We start from the raw sequence: 19967 nt of genomic DNA on the forward strand, positions 1-19967 counted from the left end.
TCTTAGAAGTCAGTTTTTTTGACCAAACAGTTTGGAGAGATAAGAAATGGCAGAGTGTCTTCCATTCTGCCTTTCTGACACTCCTCTAAATCTTACAATTCAATTAAGATGAATTATTTATGACCTCTAATACAGTCATTTGGATTCAAGATTCTTGTTAAAGTTTTACTTTCCTTTGCATTTATTCATCTTTACATAGAGATAATTCCCCTTTGTGGAATGTTATCTTATGTTCTTCTAATACCCATTTGTTTACTGTGCTTTATGCAACTTGGAGGTTGCTTCAACTTATGGGCATAGATCCTAATTTAGATGCCAGTCACATATGCACACTCGCTTGTAAATGTTTTACAAAACAGTAGAGTTTTCAAAGCTTTCCTGAACTGGAGGAATTGCAATTCAAGTATGTGGTGACCTTTTTCTATCGATTTTTGATATAATTATTGAGATAAACTTTTTTTTTACAAGTATGAAAAACAATATTTATGGTCAAATACAGCATATAGGTTGAAAATTTAATATTCATTAAAGATCAAAGCCAAAAAGTATGTTTTGTCTTGTCTATATGTCCCCTTGTTCCTTTTCAAAGGTATGTCCTGGGGTTTGTTTTCAACTCTTACCTTCCCTTTCACCTGAAGACCAGATTAGGAAGTCCTAGGGGATTATTTTAAAAAATGAATGATCAAACCTCTTAGTCCTTTTCACATTCTGGCACGATACTGATAGTCATTCACCTTACTAAGATACAGTGAGCAACACATATGTTGCTCTTTGTCATTATGTGTACTGAATGTGAGTTCTGATCAATGTTCAGGAATGTGATCAGTGCTGAGCAACACAACTCTTAGTGAAAAATGTGTTTTTATATTTGTCTGGAATGCCAACACATTTCCTTTATGACATGTAGCTCAATTGGGAGTTGGTTTCACGATAATAGAACCTACACTTGAAAGTACCTTTTTGGATATTATGATAGGTTAAACTGGCAGGAATCATTATGTGTCTCACTAGGTAAAACCAGGCATCAGTGTATGACCAAGCGGCAATGTCACAACTGGCATACTACTCTTGGTAATCAACCTCTTAGGGAGTGATTTAGTTTATGCCAATTATACATTATTGGTTTCAGAAAACACCCATTCAAGATGTCAAAACCTTAAACTGAGAGTGTTTAATCAATTATCATATCTAGATAGGTGCCATATGCATGAGATTGTAACCATTTTCTTATGCTAGTTGTTAATGGGATAGTGACTATGTTAATAAATATTATATATTGAGTAATTACTCATGAGGGGGTCCCTGGGTGACCCCCATATTCCAAGATGCAAACATGGACATGAGAACATGTGACTATATGAGCAACCATTTTGAAAGGAAGAAATCGAATGGGCATATGATATTTGATTCAGTCACTGAAACGTTTGACAATTGGAATGACAAGATTTAATTATTGACAAAATAAATGCTGCTAGATTCCAGACAATTAAACCAAACTGTCAAAATTCCCAGTATCTGTGATGTAAGTAGTTTCATCTCAGATTGTAAATAGGTTAGTTAAAAAGGTCAGGGTAGTATAATATCTGCTTGTTGAGAGTTTAGGAATTCAAATGCTTTTGAGAAGTGTTTCTCCTAGTACCTTCCTAGTTGCATTGTTAGTCTTGTTTTTTTAGCTATATTGGATCTGGCCATGCTCTTCCTAGTCTTCTCACTTCCCACTGCTACACCAGTATCCAGATATCAGTCATCATGACCTTTTTTGGTTTGACTTGCCTCTGATAGATATACTCAATTACAAAGACATTGGTCGAAACAGACTGTTAATGTAGCACATTGATCTGCATCATGGTGTCTTTTGCTCTAGAATGTCAAGACAACTACAAAATCAGTCTAGACTATTGGGCTTCAATGATAATTGAGAACATTTTCCACTTCTGTGTCTTTATATCAAGTCAAAGTGGTAAATTATCCAACTAATTTATATCAAATGGAAAGATTTTATATCATAAATAATCCTATGGTGGTCTTCAATTTTTGTAGGTCATCCCTTAGAGTATGTGGGTGGAAATTAATTTGTTTATAATTGGTTTACAGCCATCAACTTCAATATGATAACTAAGTCTAAAAACTAGAACCTTGGAATATAAAACTTGATATGCTCCTGTTAAATACTAGCCAGTAAATAGCAGATTTTTAAACAAACATGTCAGCGAAGATTTATCATTAATTTATTAGCTATTTCCTTCAGAACGGTCTCCCATGTGAAATTTTTAAAAAGCTGAAGCCTTTTCACCACAGGTGTTATTTGTATATAGATAGAAAATGTTTGTCATACCAGTGAAGATCTCAGATTACCTTTTTGTTTCTACTTAGTGATTTTAATTGGAAATGTCTGCTCACAAATTTCTTGCACACTCACAGAAAACATACTGTGGGATTATATGAAACAAATTGGTGTAGGCTCAAGATTCTGAAGCATATTCAGCCTTCTTGTTAGGGCTATTTCTTACCTATCCTAGTGGGACTTTATTGATTTGCATTCCATTTCCGCTTTGCATTGACTGTATGTCAGGCTTATCACAGACAGAAAACACATTAAATTGCCATGGAAGGTACCTACTAATTGCATGCTGAAAATTTAACAACATTCCAGTCCAGATGCTCATAACTAAATGTGTGCACAATGATTGACAATAATAGTAGCCAAATTAAGCCAGATTTAAATAAATAAAGTTGCAAATATGCATCAGCAAAAGGACTCCTAGGAAAAGGTGAAGATATTCTAAGTTTGTGAATTCACAAAGATTCCTAAATAGTACACTGAGAAATCTGTACTAGATGCAATTTTCCAGGAATATTATTGTAAAAGCTGCGTGCCAGGTTTCCCTGGCTCATTTTCTCAATTCAGAATTGTACATTGTGTACAACTCCAACCTGGGGAAATGTAGCCCGGTGTTCTAAAGGTCATTTTTAGGTCGAGCCTCCAAGACCTTTTGTATACACTTTGTGGGCTTACATCCTGCCCATTGCTTTTTATTTGTTACTTGGATTGTCCTTCCAAAATGCTTGCTTGATAGTGGTGAATCCTTCCTGTTTGTCCCTCCTTTTTGTCTTTTGTTTCCTCCCATGGAGCAGGGACAAAGTACTGTATCTGTACGCTTTGGTTGGATATCTGTTTGTTTGGGAGTCTATGTTTTCCTTTACACAATATTTCACAATAACAACGCAGATCACCAGTGTACACACCGCAGCAACAAAAATACATAAAGCTGAGGCATTGCACTATAAAGGTGAAACCTAATGACTTTGCCAAATGCTTGTTTCCTATTCTTTTTTTGTCCCCAGGGTGTAGCTTTCCATTTGGAATAATTTCTTCCCCTATAACCATCCACACTTGAAGGTGATACAGTCTCTTTCTCTACCCTGCTTGAGTTAAACTCAGAACTTTACGTGGGTAGAAATAGGGTCAGATTGGAGTTTGTGAATGCCAACAAACTCACAAGTTTATGGGCGTTCACAAATGTTCAATGCAAATCACACCTTGATTCACCCACTCCTCACCCTTTCCATGGAGTTTACTACAGCAGATTTCCCTACACTCAAGGTGGAGAAATCTGCAGGAGTAAAACCCGTTGCATCTGTCAGGAATCCTTCTGTGAATGCTTGATAGGCATAAATGAAGCCATATTTGGTCATGGATGCATGTTTATTGCCAAAATTGGCTTTGTGAATCGGGCCCATTGATGGGAATGTGGAAAGCCATCATTAATGTTGTTTGGTATAGGGTTTGTGGCCATATTAAATAACTGGTAAGTATATGATTCAGAATTTACTCACCAAGAACCTTCTATTCTATGCTGATGATGAATAAAGGCCTACACCTCTGAGCTGGCTGAGTAGATTAGCAAGGAGACTACCCCTTTTTTCAATTTTTTCACAAGTACTACCAATGTTTAGAGGCTATATATAGAGTTTTGAAGACCTGGTTATACTCGCTCCAGTTTTTAGCTTGTAGACTTTGATAATAAACGTACAAAATGCCTTCAACCTTGGTAACTACAATTTCCACCATCTCTGTTCTCATCGCTTGTATTCTATTGATTTAAAATTATAAAACTGAAAGAATTATTAACCCCCTGTCAAACACCTGTCCATTTTTCACTCCTTTAGGTTGTGTCCTACTAAACTAGTAAAATATATTGTCTTGGTGATTGTTTCAGACTTATAGGTAAATGGAAACTAATCCCTTAGGAAAGGCATGGTACTGTGACATTAAACACCAATCGGATGTCAGTTACAGCAGCATAGCAATGATTCATTTCTACTTTGCGGCTTCTTTTCTAATATTGAAGCTGAGCTCACATTGGTGGATGTGAGGGACAAATTATTATGTGCTTGGCATTGAGGAAGGTGCACATTCTTCTTATATTGGATTGGCTGACTGCTTTTGGTACCATCAGTCATTAGCTGCCAATTGACAAATGGAAGATTGTAATCAAAGTTACTGTGCTTGCACAACAGGGTTAAGTCCATTTTTTGAGGAAAAGAAGACAACATAATAATGCCCGCTCACATATGTCTAGGCTGGTTACCTTGCCAAGTGGTTTTCCCCGGTGCTTCTCTCGCTTTACCCAATTGTTCATGGTCTATAGGTCCCCATTGATGACCTTGCATGGTCATCAGAAGACATCAACTAGGGGCTCAGGGGAATGCTGTGATACCCATCTGGTGGTGCAGATAGAAAGGAAGAACTGTTGTATCCACATTAAGGATTGTCTGGTGGACATTTGTGCCTAATGACAGACAGAGGGACAGCCCAAAATGGGCTAAAAAATAGATATTGGAAACAGGCTATGCTACCTCCATTGAGCGGTCTGCTACAATCGTGAAAAAATGCAGCGGGCTCTTATTTGCCACTAAACTATCTCATAAGAAGAAGCTCTCTGGATTGGTTCAGTCAGCCATTTATGAGTTTAGGCTGTCAGGAACATCATCTGTTATGTAGCAATTCAAAAGAAAATATCTCCTAACACAGAGATATTGTTCAGTCCAGGCTGACAATGCAACATTTGTGGATACTGGTCTACTTGATTGTGCTGCTGAGAATCCTCAGATGGTTCAAAAACGTGTTGTCAGAGTCATCCTTAGACTGAAGACCAAAAACAGGATCAAACAACACGTTGCTTGATTGCATTGGTTTCATGCTGTCGGAGGTGTACATTTTGAAGTACTGTCCTTTGCCCACAGGACTTACTGTCTACAATCAGTTGTGAGATGTGACAGCAGCTTCCCAGTATTGGTTGAGGACTCTGTACTACCAGGAAAAAACTGTGAAAATCCTGGAAGACCAAATGGCCCAGAATTAATAACACCGACCCATTATGCCTAAGGAAGGAAGGGGCCAACTTTGATTTAGGGAAAGTTGAAGACTGCATACTTTTCAAACCTTTAGGAATTAAAAGCTATGCAGTTTTTTTACAGTTTTATATAGCGCAAACTAAACCCGAAGATATCGGGTATCAGAGCGCTTTACATAGCACCAGTTTCGTTACATGAGGATACATTCATTTTTGTTAGGCACAGGGAGATTAGGGGCCTCATGTAGGTAAATTACATTTACCACTTCATAAATACCGAATCATACCGATTCGGTATTTATGAAGTTGTCTGCCACATTGCACACTTAAACGTGCACAAAAATGCTTTTTTTCACCTCTTCGTCATTTACCACCAACCTTTAGTTGGTGGTAAATAACGAATCCCCACACCCACGACACACTCCCCCTACATCTCATTTCATGATTCGGTATTTACCGAATCGGTAAAATTACCGATTCGGTAATTTTACCGATTCGGTAAATACCGAATCATGAAATGAGCCCCCTACATCTCAAAAGCCCAAATACCGGTCGGTAACGGTATATTTACCGAAAATCGGCCGTTACCGACCGGTATTGGGCTTCCTACATGAGGCCCTAAGTGATTTGCCCAGAATCCCAGAATGTTGAGCGTCGTTGCTGAGACTCGAACCTGGGCCCCAGCTTCGACGTCGACCGCTCTAGCCGTAAGGCTACATCCTCTCCCCAGTCTTCTGACCAGTGATTAATTCATGTTTGCTGCCACTGGTTCTGTCTATTACATTGAAGACGCATAAATGCAGGATGACATATAAAATTTTCCTTGAAAAAGCCCATCTCCTAACTGATAGAATAGGCCCAGATAACTGAAAACACTTCTTAATTAAGTAGATTGTGTGAAACTCCAGTGTGCACTATTTTATAAACATAATCAAGATGCGGTACTCTACCTTAGAACTTTTCTGTCTAAAAAAATCCCACTCTCATTCTTAGCCAGTTCTCACTTGCACCAGTTAGATTGTGATAAGGACCTAGCCATCAAGCTGCTACAAATTTATGTTTTGTACTTTAAATTATATTTTGCATTTATGACTGTTTAAGTCTATACATTTTCTATTAAAAAATAATAAAACCTATTGGACTCTGTATCGGCAATTGATTTTTTGTCTTTTCTCACAGCAGGTTTTACTACCACGGAAGGAAGGACCCAGACAGCTGTAGAATTTATGCATCAAAGTAGTTAAATATTTTAGATTTGATAGTACACTTAAACCCCTCATAAAAAAATCTTTACCCACTTAATTGAATGAGCTTACTCTGTAGTGGTACATACTAATATTATCACTCAACACCTAAAAACGAATGATCTCTCTCAGAACACATTTACTTCTAAAGCCCACACCATGAGAGTCACAGGACTCCCATGTTGTTACACTGTTGACTGAAATCCCGATACCTTGAGGTGCTGGTGTTACTACTCCATTACGAATTCCCCTATACAATGGGGAATTACCACAGAAGTTTGTCTTTCCACACTGACGTCCACCAGTTATTCCAGACTTCTAGACCGTTTAATGCAGACATAGTCCACCACGTTTACCTACAAAATGTGTCCTTGTAAAATCAGGGGGCAAGTGGTAATACCTCATATTTCAAAATACTGATTCATATGGAAACTCCAGTTATCACCCGATTCAAAATTCCAGAGATATTCTGAATAAGGTTATTACCCAATTCTTCCTTGGGGCAACAGGTCTCCAAAGACCACAAACACCCACTCTAGCAGTGACATAACTCACTGATTAATAACCACACTCAGTGTTATTTTCCGGATACATTTTTGCAGTAGGGAGGAGAGAACAAAAGGGGTGAGCACAAATATTTTTTGAGAGTGCAAACTGCAAACAGACAATTAAGGAACAGCTTTATAGCAAACTGGGAGACTTGACATTTGTATAAGAGATCAGGGTGATATGTACATAAGAAAAATACGCATTAGACATTGAAATCTACAATTAATCTATATACATTTTCAATAGTCAAAATTTGCTTTTGAAATTCTGCTGAAGAACCATTGCTTCTAACATGTCTTGCTATTTTTTTTCAGACTAACACATTACTTAGCACACATCTAAGATACACCTTTTGTTGAAAATGAAAACATGTACTCACTCAGCGATCTCTGTGTACATTTCTTTGCTCTAGCTGCGGATTTTCTTGCACATACAATACGTTTCATTTCACTTAATACACCAAAATGATAATCGACTTTTATGTTGTCAACATCACCCTTTATCCCTCGCAATATGAAACGACTCTCCTAATGGAAACTGACAGCTTTGCAATTCCTCCCTCCTCCAGGGATTGCTGTTCGACTTCATTTATAAATATTCTTGGAACTATGACACCTACATCTCGCATGCCTTTTTTTGCAGCACTGTCTACTGTACAACCCGATTCATAAAAGACCATATTTGTTTTTGTTTCAAGGTCATTTTCAAGTGATTGTTTTTAAGCTCACACTGTTGTTGCTTGCCAAGAGAGAAACAAATGCGGCGCAGCTTCTGCCCACCTGCAGGTTTTATAAAAGCAATGCACTGCAAGTAATTCTAAACCAGTAGGAAGTGTGCAGACTCCTACCTTGCTTTCGGTTAGAAACCTCTAGGGAAGAAACACTCGGCCATATCCTATCAAACTTTGGAGGATCTGCATGCATCAGGAGAAACCAGGTGTTATTTTCATCTACAATTGTGGTTATTTGAGACAGTAACTGCATGGACAAAAACATAGACCACAGACATTCGCTACGCAACTTGCACGGAGCGCACTGAAACAAAATGTGACTACCAAACAAACAAAAACAAGCAATTGATGGTTCCCAAAACATCAATTTTTTCATTTGTTCGGATGGTAAATATATAGTTCTTTATGACGACTATATATTTAACCTGTTGCAAGGCAAGTGCTCCTGCCACTGGGAACAACACAAGGGGTAACATGTACTAAATTAAATGAAAGGAAGAGGTTATATGATTACCATGCAAACAGTTCCTGACCATTTACTGTCACTTAGAGCTCTATGCTGAGAAATTAGCCATTTATTAACCCCTTCACTGCTGAAAAAAACCCAGTTAATTACATAAATAATGTCTTAACCTATGTGACCTGCGTCTTAAAGATACAAGCGCAAAAAGAACCATATTTAAAATTAAACAAACTCGAGACTTGTCTGTAAATTGCTGTGCTTGTGAAATTAACAATTGAAAGGCCGCAGGGTGGATGCTTTGTGTATGAAGGATGCTCCCTTGTGCATAATAACGGAGCACTCTGAAATCAATAAATAATGAAGAAATTTCCATTGTCAAGTGATCAGCAGTGAAGTGATTAAAAAAGGCTCAAGAATGCCTTTCAGCTTTTTTTTTTTTAACATTTGAATATTAATCGGAGTATCCTGTGAAATGCGCCTGTATGGTTTGCCCGTGTCCTTCTCAGAGGGATGCCCTTGGTTTTTCTTAGGAATTTGAATGAGCCATTTGGACATATGCAATTCTCTTAGTTGTCTACTCAAGATACACATTCACTGCAGTTTTAACTCTCCAGGCAATTTTGCATTTTTTAGTATTTCCTGTCTCACGGTATGCCAATAAATACCACAATATGATTAAAATAAGAAGAGTTGCACCTTCCCTTTTGGACTTAAGAAGCTTTCTTCTGTCTAGAACTAAAGTTTGGGTTTTAAGAAAAATACATTTGTCACATTATCTCCTGTTTGCAATACGTATGAGAAGGAACAACAGATACAGTAACACAAATTAATCATGTCAAAATCTCAAAGTTTGACATTCTATAGCGAACGCCTTCTTCAGTATTTCAGATTTAGGCTATGGAGGCAGAATGCGACCAATCTGGCTCTTACACTGTAGGGCCCACATAACAAATATGTTTAAAAGGGATATAAATTAGTGCTTAAAGTATTAAAATAACTCCAGGGCTCACTCCAATATATTTACATTTGACCTTTTTGATATATAACTCAACCATGACCATGTCAACTAGTTTTAACTTTATTTGGACCATATACATGGTAAATAATTTGGTGTTAATAGTGTGGGATTGAACCGAATGTACAATTCATATAATCGTTCCTAGGCGTAAGTGTTTGCAAAGTCCTAACATCTCCATGTATAACTTGCTAGTGTTTTGCAAAACCATGTTATTGAAGTAATGTATACTAAGGTGTAATCTAATGGTGCATAAATTATGCGCCGTATCAATACTACGCACTGGAAAGTTCCTTGTGAATGTGTAGAAGTGGGTATTCTATGGAGAGTGCAAGAGGAGTACCTGAAGAAATGCAATAATACTGAGGTCAACTTCAACACAGTCATTACTATGTGGGTAATAACAGGTATTTTGTAAGGTAGAACATCTCTGAGTTACAAACCAAATAGAGGACCCTGCAGAGGAGTGATAATTGGGTTGGACAGGTCCAATAAAGGTGAAGGGGGTGATTCTTTACTGGATCATAAATTCTGTTTCCATATAACTATACATGAATGGGGCCAAAGGCAAGGATTGTCGCTGTAATGTTCTGGTGATGTTTAGTATGGAGGTGTGAGGGTGGGAGCTGTAGTGGAAGATCATGGAAGACCAGAGATACAATGCTTGCTGGACTGATAGAACATGCAGTCATTGTGCCATACTCGTGGAAGTGCATTTAAATAAAGGTCAATCCTTAACTGTTCATGTACAGATGTGTTGTCACCTATAGACCATGGAACTAATTTGGGAACTGCATGTTAAACCATCTATAAAAAAATAATTTTGTCCTTACTGAATTTCTTTCCTTTCTGAACCGTGAATGCAGAAGCATTCTGAGACATTGCCATGACAGAATTAAGAAGGAGAGCAAGGGAAGGTACTTTATTTTGAAATGGGTTTTAGGACACCAAAGCACGTCCCTTATGGATTTTCTGTGTGGAGATACAAGTATTAAGTCTAACGTGGGATTTAAACAGCACAACTCAGTGCTTTGTGTATAAAGATTGCACAACCTGGATTAGGCCACCAGTTGAAGGGACATAGAAAATAAAAAGGAAGGGAGGGTAAAGATAAATATTTGTGGGGCTGCATTTAAGGGTTATATATTAAGAACAGCATTGCCCTAACGTGACACTTTTAGAACTGTAAGAAAAGAGCAGACATTTACTATATCTGGGGACTCAGACCAAATTCTGTCTACAAGACTCTATGTAAAGTTATAACCAATTCTCAACTGAAGTAAGAGTTAGACACAGGGCTTTTCCAGTGATTGCACATATTAGCAGCTACTTTTTCCTTCTTCAAATTCAATAAATCATAATTTTCTTCTAGAAATTTCATGTTTGTCATGACTGCCTTTAATCCAACATTGTTTCACTGTTTGAGAACTTTTACACAAGAAAACACTTAAAAAAATAAAACTATAAAATAAAGTGTACATAATTAATGGAAACCATGGAGAAACACAGGCAAATATCATGTTAACAATGACACTTTATACTAACAAACAGTTACAGGTTCGAAGAGATGGGGAACATCAAATATCTATAATACCAGTTTCTCGTGCATTGCAGAAGCTTCTGTTCCCACTTTGTAGAGAGGAATGGGTTTCCTGTCCTCTTTTCAGAGGACTTGAGGTTCTCTGACAGAGATGTGCAGTCAATAACTACACCTTCACTGCAGGCACCTCTGGGACTCCCACATGCGAGAAAATTGCGTGTACCAGATTAACAGGTAACCGTGTCTTTCATGGTTTCAGGTGTATGTGTGTCAAGTCACTCTGGCCTGTCTTTGCGAAAGGACACTTGGAGGACAGAGGGGATTCTCTGGGTTCTTCTCAGACATGTCAGAAGTACAAGCAGGGCCCGGGTCAGCAAGCTGAAGTGGGGCTTTATCCTGCAGGAAAAGGCAACCCGGCATGTGGCGCCATCTAGTGGCCTAAGCCGTGCTAGCTGCCCTGTCATTTCTACATATGGCAGCTTTGCTCTAACATCTAGAAATTAATGTGGCAGCGCGACTGCGGGGCCCTGAAAAGAGCAGGTCATGGGGAATAATGACCCCAGTACTCGCCCCTTTGACTGGCCATATATCTCCAGGGTCTTCTCTGGAGAGAGCACTTTGCTGCCATTATCCAAACAGATTTGCGATATCTGCTGTCCCAAGGGAACTAGAGCCTGACACTGGCATTTGCTCAGCATTCAGGACTGGGGCCCAAGGCTTTAGGAGCCAACACCAAAAAACAAGATGATCTAGAAGGCATCTCTCTCTTCATAAAAATGAAGTTCACTCTCAGAAATGACCTATGAGCCAGGAAAAGAAAAGCGTTAGTCCTTATTTCCGCAATACACTAACTGGGGGTGGGGGTGTGAGGCTTTCACAGCACCAAATTCACTCTTCAAAGGGAACATATTCCCTGGTTGCTTTTAACATAACCCAAACTGTTCCGGGTGGTCCATCACATTAATCACAGATGAACAATGGCAATGCCACTAAAATTATTTGACCATGCAGGGCAAAAATATAAAGAACCCTCATGGAATTTGTGCAGCAAAAAGGACAATTGTGCTAACGTGTTGTACAGCACATGCGTTAGTATTATTGTCTCATTAATTTGCACTTTGCAAACCATAAGTACTGACTCATGATATAAATTTAGGTTTAAACCTCTTTTCTGTTGGTCAACATGTTTTCGCCTTACAGGGTGTCTGGAAGCATATAGGGGCATATCATCAAGAAACGGCGTTAATATTATCGATAATGGGCTTGATAATATGCCCTTAAGAATTCCCACAGAAGCCCATGTTCTGGTGTCAACATGGGCTTCTATAGGAATTCTCTGCGGCATATTATCAAGCCCATTATCGCCGCTTTAGCGGCAGTTTGCTGCCGCTAAAGCGGCGATAATTTTAACGCCGTGCTTGATAATATGCCCCATATTTTTTAACAAGAAACAGTTCTGCAGAATAGTATTGTACATTAAAAATGTTCAGTGCATGAGTCTCAGTAGGACGTACTTTAGTAATACACAAGGCAATAACTAATACGAGCTGCAAATATTTCCGGAATTCTTCAGTGTCCTCTAGAAGAGAATGATGGGTTGAGAACACTGCAGAGCAAGCATCAATGTGCATCAATAGAGAAACACGCCGTTTTCATGCCAAAAATGAACTCATTCTTTGAGCCCTGTTTGAAGTGCATTGAATCGTGTAAAGTTGTGCCACGTGCAGTACACAAAGGCTAGTGCATCAGTGCATGAATTGTGAATGTTACCATCATCTGGCCACATGTACAGCCTCTTTAATAGCTCAACACAGCAGTCAACAGGGTAAGCGTAGACTTAGTGCTGGAAGTTTTAGCCACATTACATGCAGACCAAGCTTAGTAACTTTGAGCCATTTGAAGAAAAGCAATTTGTGTTAAAATTTACAAATTGCTAGGCCTGGCTGAAATTTCTGTTATGCCTACCAAATCTCACCTCATTTCGCCTTATACTTGTTACACGAAAGTCTCAAAATTAAACTATTATGCAATATCACATAATTACCTGCTGTTTATGCACCTAAAAAATAGTGTGAAACATGAACGACAAGAACATAAGCACCTGCAGTTCTGCACTTCACCGAATTACGCAAAAGAAAATTACGCGAATTGTGCACACCTCTACAAATTAGGCAGCTGTTAGATTAGTAATAAAATGTGGCAAATCCACAATGAGGCAGAAAACTGACAGGTGTAGAATCAGTCCTGCGACCCTGAATAATCTTTACCTATTCTGTATACGCTGAATTCGATACAGGAATCAGATACAATGTGATCTAGGAGTGGGTGACTCCTCTGTGGCAGTGAAACACCTAATTATCATATTTTGGGTGATCTGCAGCTTTACAGCCGCTCTCTCCGTGTGCCAATATTTAACATATTGCTTCCATTCAGGCGAGACTGTATTAGTCAGTAAGTGGAGCATTGACAACAAATGAGATACTTTTCATATAACTGGTTTGAAATATGTTTTACCTACTTGAACTTGGCAGACTTAACAACAGCCTAGACATGGGAACTAAAGGACCGATATTTGGTGAAAATTAGATTGGGACTGCGTGCCTTATTACTACTAGTGCACAAAATCACCTTAAGATTCAGGGCTTCGCGCACATGGAATGGGAGGTGATTGATAGATTGTGTCACTCAAGTACTGATCACAATTATTTTAAATAATGTCCTGGTTCACATTGTTATGACTGGTGGCCACCCATTGCCGGCTACCAGAAAGACAAAACAGAAGGACACCACGCAAACTACACAAATAGGACCTTCTGTTATTTAATTGTGAGGATCAGAAACATCAAATTTGTTAGTAATTAATCTGACATACCAAATATGCTTGACATAAAAAATTTAATTTAGTACTATTCATATTTACTGTAAGATGAATACCCTTCATATATATATCTTTATACATTGAAATAGCTACCTAGAAATCAGCAATAACAAGTGGCAAAATGTATTAGGCCAGAATCACTTTACTCAGCATCCATTCACGAAGAAGTCTATCCATTAGGCAAGATGATTTGCAATTTTTCATTAGGTAAACATTAATTCCTAATACTTTTGTAATTCTGCCTCACAATCTTTAAATTGAAGTGCATCTAGTGAAAAGTGTGCTTTACCTATAATTTAATGCTGGGTCTAGGTAATTGCTGTAATTTGTAACTCCTACTCCTAATGGGCCTACTGAACGTGGCTGAAGTTGTAGAGAGCAACTGAAAAGATCCAGACAATTCTAAAAGTAAAGAATGAACAAAAGATGTCACAAAAACCAGAAAGAATTTTAAATGCTAAGGGAAAATGTGACATAATTAAGAGGGAAACAGGTTTATTTGCAGCTCTGAGACAGGAAAACAGGGCGATTAATTGGGATCTAGGAATTACTATTTTTGTTTTCAACAGATAAACTCCGATTGGCAATTACCTATTATTTTTAAATTATTATCTATTAAATGTCTTGGTGTTTTATTAATTTGATTAAACTTAATATTGTAAACATTATTAGGGATTTGGAGATGAGAAATGTAGATGAAAAATAATATCATTACATAAACTTCAAAATAACAGATTTTTATACTGATTTTTCCCATAATTATAAGATCACAGCATGCACCAAAACCCAGGTAAAAGACAGGTTTTCTGGACACCTATATCAAAGATCCATTGTGTTTTTTCTATGTTTTCTTAACTGTCAGCAATCAAGGAGAAATTTGTGTGTAAGCATAGCCAGTCTAATCTTTACAGGGAGGAATGACTACTTGGTAGCAGTAACAGTAAAACCAACACTTTTAGCAATACAGATCCTTGCATTAAATATCTAGCTGGGTGCCAATGCTGCTTTTTAAAAACCTTTTGAGAGCATTCATGGGTATCTCTGTTCACCCTTAGATGAGTCTTTCATCAATCCATATGTTTTTTTAAAAAAAATTGAAACTATAAAAGTCCTGCGCTGTTTAAAAAAATCTATATAGAACCTACTGCAGGCATATTATGGCCACCCAAAAGTAGTAACTAATTCTGACATGCTGTCCTAGACTGGATTTGTATAAAAATAATTAAAAACATCTAGAATATTTTGCAAAGCGGATACATTTTGAAGAATCCCCATATTCAAAGTTTGAGGGGTGATTTATTGTCGCAGAAGATTGCAGGTAAAAATGAGAGATGTGGATTTCCTGAATCCTGTTCTTCTCTACATTAGCTTATTGGCTATGTGAATAAAGGTCACAATGCTCTTCCTACATGCCTTAATTCTAGGATCCAAGAAGGTAGTGTTACATATTTTGACACACAATGAATTAAGTAGATGCAATAGTTTGTGAAAAGAGTGGGACATTTCATGTGGACACGACATGTCTAGCACCTGCAGCACAATCTTACACCTGATTTCTGACAACATGTGAATATTAAATTTAAATGAGCTGATATGGATAGGAAACTGGGTGAATTCTATTAAATTGCCAGTAAACTAGAGGGTCAACATCGGCTTGGTTTGAGGGGAATGTCAAGTAGAGTGATTATATTGAAAGATTTCCTCTCTTAAACATTTGGATTCTAAACTAATCCAGAATGAATCATATTTTCCTTTTCAGGGTTCCAAAAATAACCTAGATAGGGAAAAGGAAAGGAAAGGTTTTGTAATATAGATATTCTGGAATTCTATTTTTAAAGAAGATCTGTTTTATGGCTGAAAAAAGAACCAAACAGCTATTCATTGTATTTTCTAATTGCTAGGCCGAGAAATATATCTACCAAAGTGATTATCAAACTTCAAAAAATCATGGTACATGGAGAATAACGCACTAGCCTATAAATTGATGTTGATACAAATAGCAACAGGAAATAGTAAAGTTTTCGGATAGTTGCAAGACTGCAGTAGAAGAGAGTGGGAAATGAGCAGACCATTTGGCCCTTTTATGATTCTAGGTGCTACAAATGTGAAATTGTTTCTTCAAAAGCATAGAGAGAGATCAAATAGTGAAATTTAAGGTATTTATTAAACAGAAATAAATATGAATTATTGTAAATAAATATTTACCATCTGTGCATTCAAAATGGCTTAAGAAAGTGCTTGGTGTTAAGAGAATAATCAACCTATACAACGCACACTATGCAAAAGCGAACATATAATTTTTGGAGACAGTGCATAAACAGACTTAACTGGTCTGTATCTGCATGAATAGTCTAGATCAGGTGAATATGCCTTTAGAGTCCCAAGTCATTATAGTTGTTGTGTTATGTTTTGATTTACTCACAATCCAGAAGTTGTTTGGGTATCTTCTCTATTGAGGCCATTTCGCAGTTTATCTCCAGAGTTTCTTAAATTCCTAATCATAGGAGATATGTTTCCTAGTTTGGCCAATTGTTTATTATGCACTGTACCAGCTGTTATTCAAATGGAATGATTTGTATTTGGGAGTGATGGGGGTCTAAAAGTCTACAAGCCTCATTTGGGCCATATTTTTGTATTGCTGCTCAACATAATTTGTACATTTTTGTTCCTTGGGTGATGAGTTCTTTCCATACATGTATTCATGGAGGGTACCATTTACCACCCACCTAGTATTTTAATAAAACCATTGTTGTCCATTCTACCTGAGTTATCTGGGTTCCAAGAAAAAATGTGTAACCCAATCTGGGAGGAAACTATTTTCCAAGGAATTGTATCGAGATCCATGAGTGTGTGACACAATTTTCCCTGCTTTTCATCTACTTCCTATTTCTATGCGAGATTCAATTTGAGTGTTGTTTTAGATAATGCTGTGATCTCTGTTTCTCCGTCCCTCAAACTCATCCGGGATTGGGAGCCTATAGCTCCTGCTCCTTCATCAGAGCCTTCTTGTTGCTTGGTTGTGGGAAATCACGCAAGCGAACAATTTACTGTCCAAAGTCTTGTACTTTAAAGGGCATGCAGCTTTGGGGACTGGAATACTCCTTCTGCTGTTTGTAGTTGATATGATCTATTATAGAATCAGTTTGGAGAGTTGTCTGGGATATCTCTTTGAAATATCATATTTCACATTGGGCAATTGCATCTGGGCTCTTGTCCAGGGCCCATATTTCTATACCAAAGCCCATTCTGTCTCAGATTATCTGCGCAACCACTTTTTTTAAGAATGTGACCACACAGGGAGACTAATCCTCCTGCTGAACCTTTTCATGCGTCTTTATCACAATCAGCATTCGTAATCACTGCATGGTGTATTGATATCATCCTCATTTGCTGCTGCTTGCTAGACCAATGTAGGGGAATTACTTTATAATTCCCAGTAGAATTTTGTTAAGTAGCATTTCTAAGTTCTTCTGCGTGTGTCTGACCCTACCCATTAAAGGAGATTATTTTCTTGTTGCATTTTAGTTTATTGTACATGCAGTTACTCAGAGGGATCTTCAAGTGTTTGGGGTCTTGGCAAATGGGACATTGTATAAAGGAGAGTTGTGGCAGATTTACTAACACTTTACTCCAAGTAAGTGAAACAGATCTGCACAATGTGTCGATTTGGCAATTACTTACTTCTAGCTTGTTAGACCTGGCATCCTTGGCATGGTTTCGCCCCTTCATTTTTGCCTTCAGACCTCCTGTTTTTGCTAACTTTGTTTTTGCTGGCATGAGGACTCTATGCACTTTGCTACTGCTAGTCAGGGCAAAACATGGTAACATAGTCTTATACCTAATTTGCATAATTAATTTTCTTATAAGTCCCTAGTAAAGTGGCACTGCATGTGCCCAGGGGCTTCACATTAAATGTTACTTGTGGGCCTGCAGCACTGATTATGCCACCTAATTAATTAGCCCCTTAAACATGTCTCAGGCCTGCCATTGCAGAACCTGTGTGCAGTTTCAAACTGCCACCCTGACTTTTTGCCAGGACTAAACCTTCCTTTTTAATACAAATAAGTCACCCCTAGGGTAAACCCTGGACAGCCCAGAGGGCAGGGTGTAATGAATTTAAAATGTAGGACATGCACTTTTCAGTTTTACATGTCCTGGTAGTGAAAAACTCTTACATTAGTTTTTCACTACTGCAAGGCCTATCGCTTCTATAGGATAACATTGGATTTGCCTTATTACATTTTATCAGTGTAATTTTCAAATAGGATAATCAGTTTATGTCTCTGGAATTACAATTTAAAATCCTAAATTATGGTGAAGTTGGGCTTAAATTACAACTCTGAAAATATCACTTTAAAAAAGTTGTTATTTTCTTGCCTTTGCCATTTGGCACCTCCTGTCTTTCTCTGGTAACATGACTGGATGTAGCTGATAGTTTGACTTTGTGTATTCCTCCTAGACATCCACACATAATGGGAGCTTGAGAGTTACGGGATGGGAGAGAAGAGCTGGGCACAGTCCCACTTACACTTGAATAGGCTGTGTCCTGCCTCCACACAAAGGACTGCATACATCCTGTAGTTAGTCTTTAGCCAGGGCCACAAATTCAGGTCATCTGTACACTTCAAAGGCATGCTTCTAGAAGCTTCTCTCAACTTCAAAGGTACAAGTCGTTATAAAAGAAGGACCTCAGGCGCCAATTCTTCAGTACACTTCTGGACCTGTGGACCTGTGGATATGCTGCCAGGAAGAAGGACAGCTGTGCTGCTACAAGGACTGTCACTATGCTAGACTGCTGCTCTGAAGGAACTGCTGCCCTGATGTGCTGACCTGTTGTCTGCTGCCCTCTTCAGTAGGGAAGAAGAACTCAACATGCAACATTCATCTTGAACCCAGGACCCCAGTGTGACTCAAAGGGCTAGTCTGCTGGCCTCCTGATCTGAGCCTCAGGGACATAAAAGGCACTCCAACAGCCCCTGGTCCCAGCTGTGGTGAGTTCCTGAAACTCAAGTGGTGCCTCTGAGGTCCTGGATCCTGTGTGTGGTCCCGGGCTCTTAAAATCAAGCTTTTCAGCACGTTGAGACTGCAAAAGGGCCCGTTTGCACCAAGACCTTTTTGAGTGGCGTTTCACTGTTTTATTGTTTGAAGTGTTGCACAAATACTTTACACATTGCCTTTAAGTTAAGCCTGACTGCTCTGTGCCAAGCTACCAGGTGTTGCAGCACAGGCTAACTTGGGGTTGCTTGTGCCTTTCCCTGACTAGGATTGTGGTTGCTGCTTGACCAGTGCTCACACCCCAGTCAAACAGTAACACAATTTCTAACACAGCTCAAAACATGTTTTGTGCTGGATAGTACCCCTAAGGGAATGCAAAGTAGCACTATTGCTAATTTGCATCACTTTGATAGTATCGTGGGTAGTACATGGATGTACCCATGCAACCACCCAAGCTTTTTTAACTCAAAGCCCTCTCTAATATTATTTATAGACAGGGTTTTGCATCAAAAAGTGCCTCATTGAGGATGGCATTAACTTGGAGAATTTTAAATTTTGCATTTGTGCTACACTTTGCAGCACCAATGCAAAGTTTGAAAACTGTTAAACAATGGCTTTGCATAGAATATTGTACTGGAGGGCAAAACTATGCCGCGCATCACACAGGCACATTTGCACTATAATGCAAAGGTGTGTCTGTGTAGAACGTTTGTGTGCATTACTGGAGAGGACAGCAGCAACACTACATTTTTGTAGAAACTGAAGTGAGGATTCTAGCATCAATACATAACAGGTTATTAAAACCAGAAAGCACTTAAAAAATTTGAACAGGAAGCCCTTGCTGTCTTTTAACCTTTTTAATAACCTTTTCCAGAAGACCTGTGTTTTAATTATTTTTCTATCCAGCCAAGGGACAGGGGGCATATTTACCTTGCTGGCACCAGGGTCGATGGCACCATTGCAGTGCAACTGGTGGCAAGTCTAAGGTAAGACAAATAGATGGCAAGTAATAGGTAATGATGTTTATTGTTTCCTCAATCTTTATCCCACCAGTCCATAAAGGGCAGTCACAGAACAGGCATACATAAAAGACCTCAGAATAATTATATCTTCAGCATTTAGAGCTGTCCTTATGTGCTCACTGGTGCATCGTACACAGTGTCAAGTCAAGACAAATCTTCAGCTGCAAAATCAAA

General features: G+C 38.4%; 1 protein-coding gene across 3 annotated transcripts in view; it reads right to left on the reverse strand.

The window, feature by feature from the left end:
- The window catches only part of NTNG1 (netrin G1), an 800162-nt gene that overhangs the window by 196591 nt on the left and 583604 nt on the right, over positions 1-19967 (reverse strand). For all 3 annotated transcript variants that reach the window (XM_085602246.1, XM_085602244.1, XM_085602247.1), the window contains exon 6: positions 7998-8063. In XM_085602246.1, the coding sequence (XP_085458372.1) occupies positions 7998-8063 (66 nt within the window). The remainder of the gene's footprint in view (positions 1-7997; positions 8064-19967) is intronic.

This window comes from Triturus cristatus, chromosome 4_2 (genome assembly GCF_964204655.1).
Source record: "Triturus cristatus chromosome 4_2, aTriCri1.1, whole genome shotgun sequence".
NCBI classification, from domain to species: domain Eukaryota; kingdom Metazoa; phylum Chordata; class Amphibia; order Caudata; family Salamandridae; genus Triturus; species Triturus cristatus.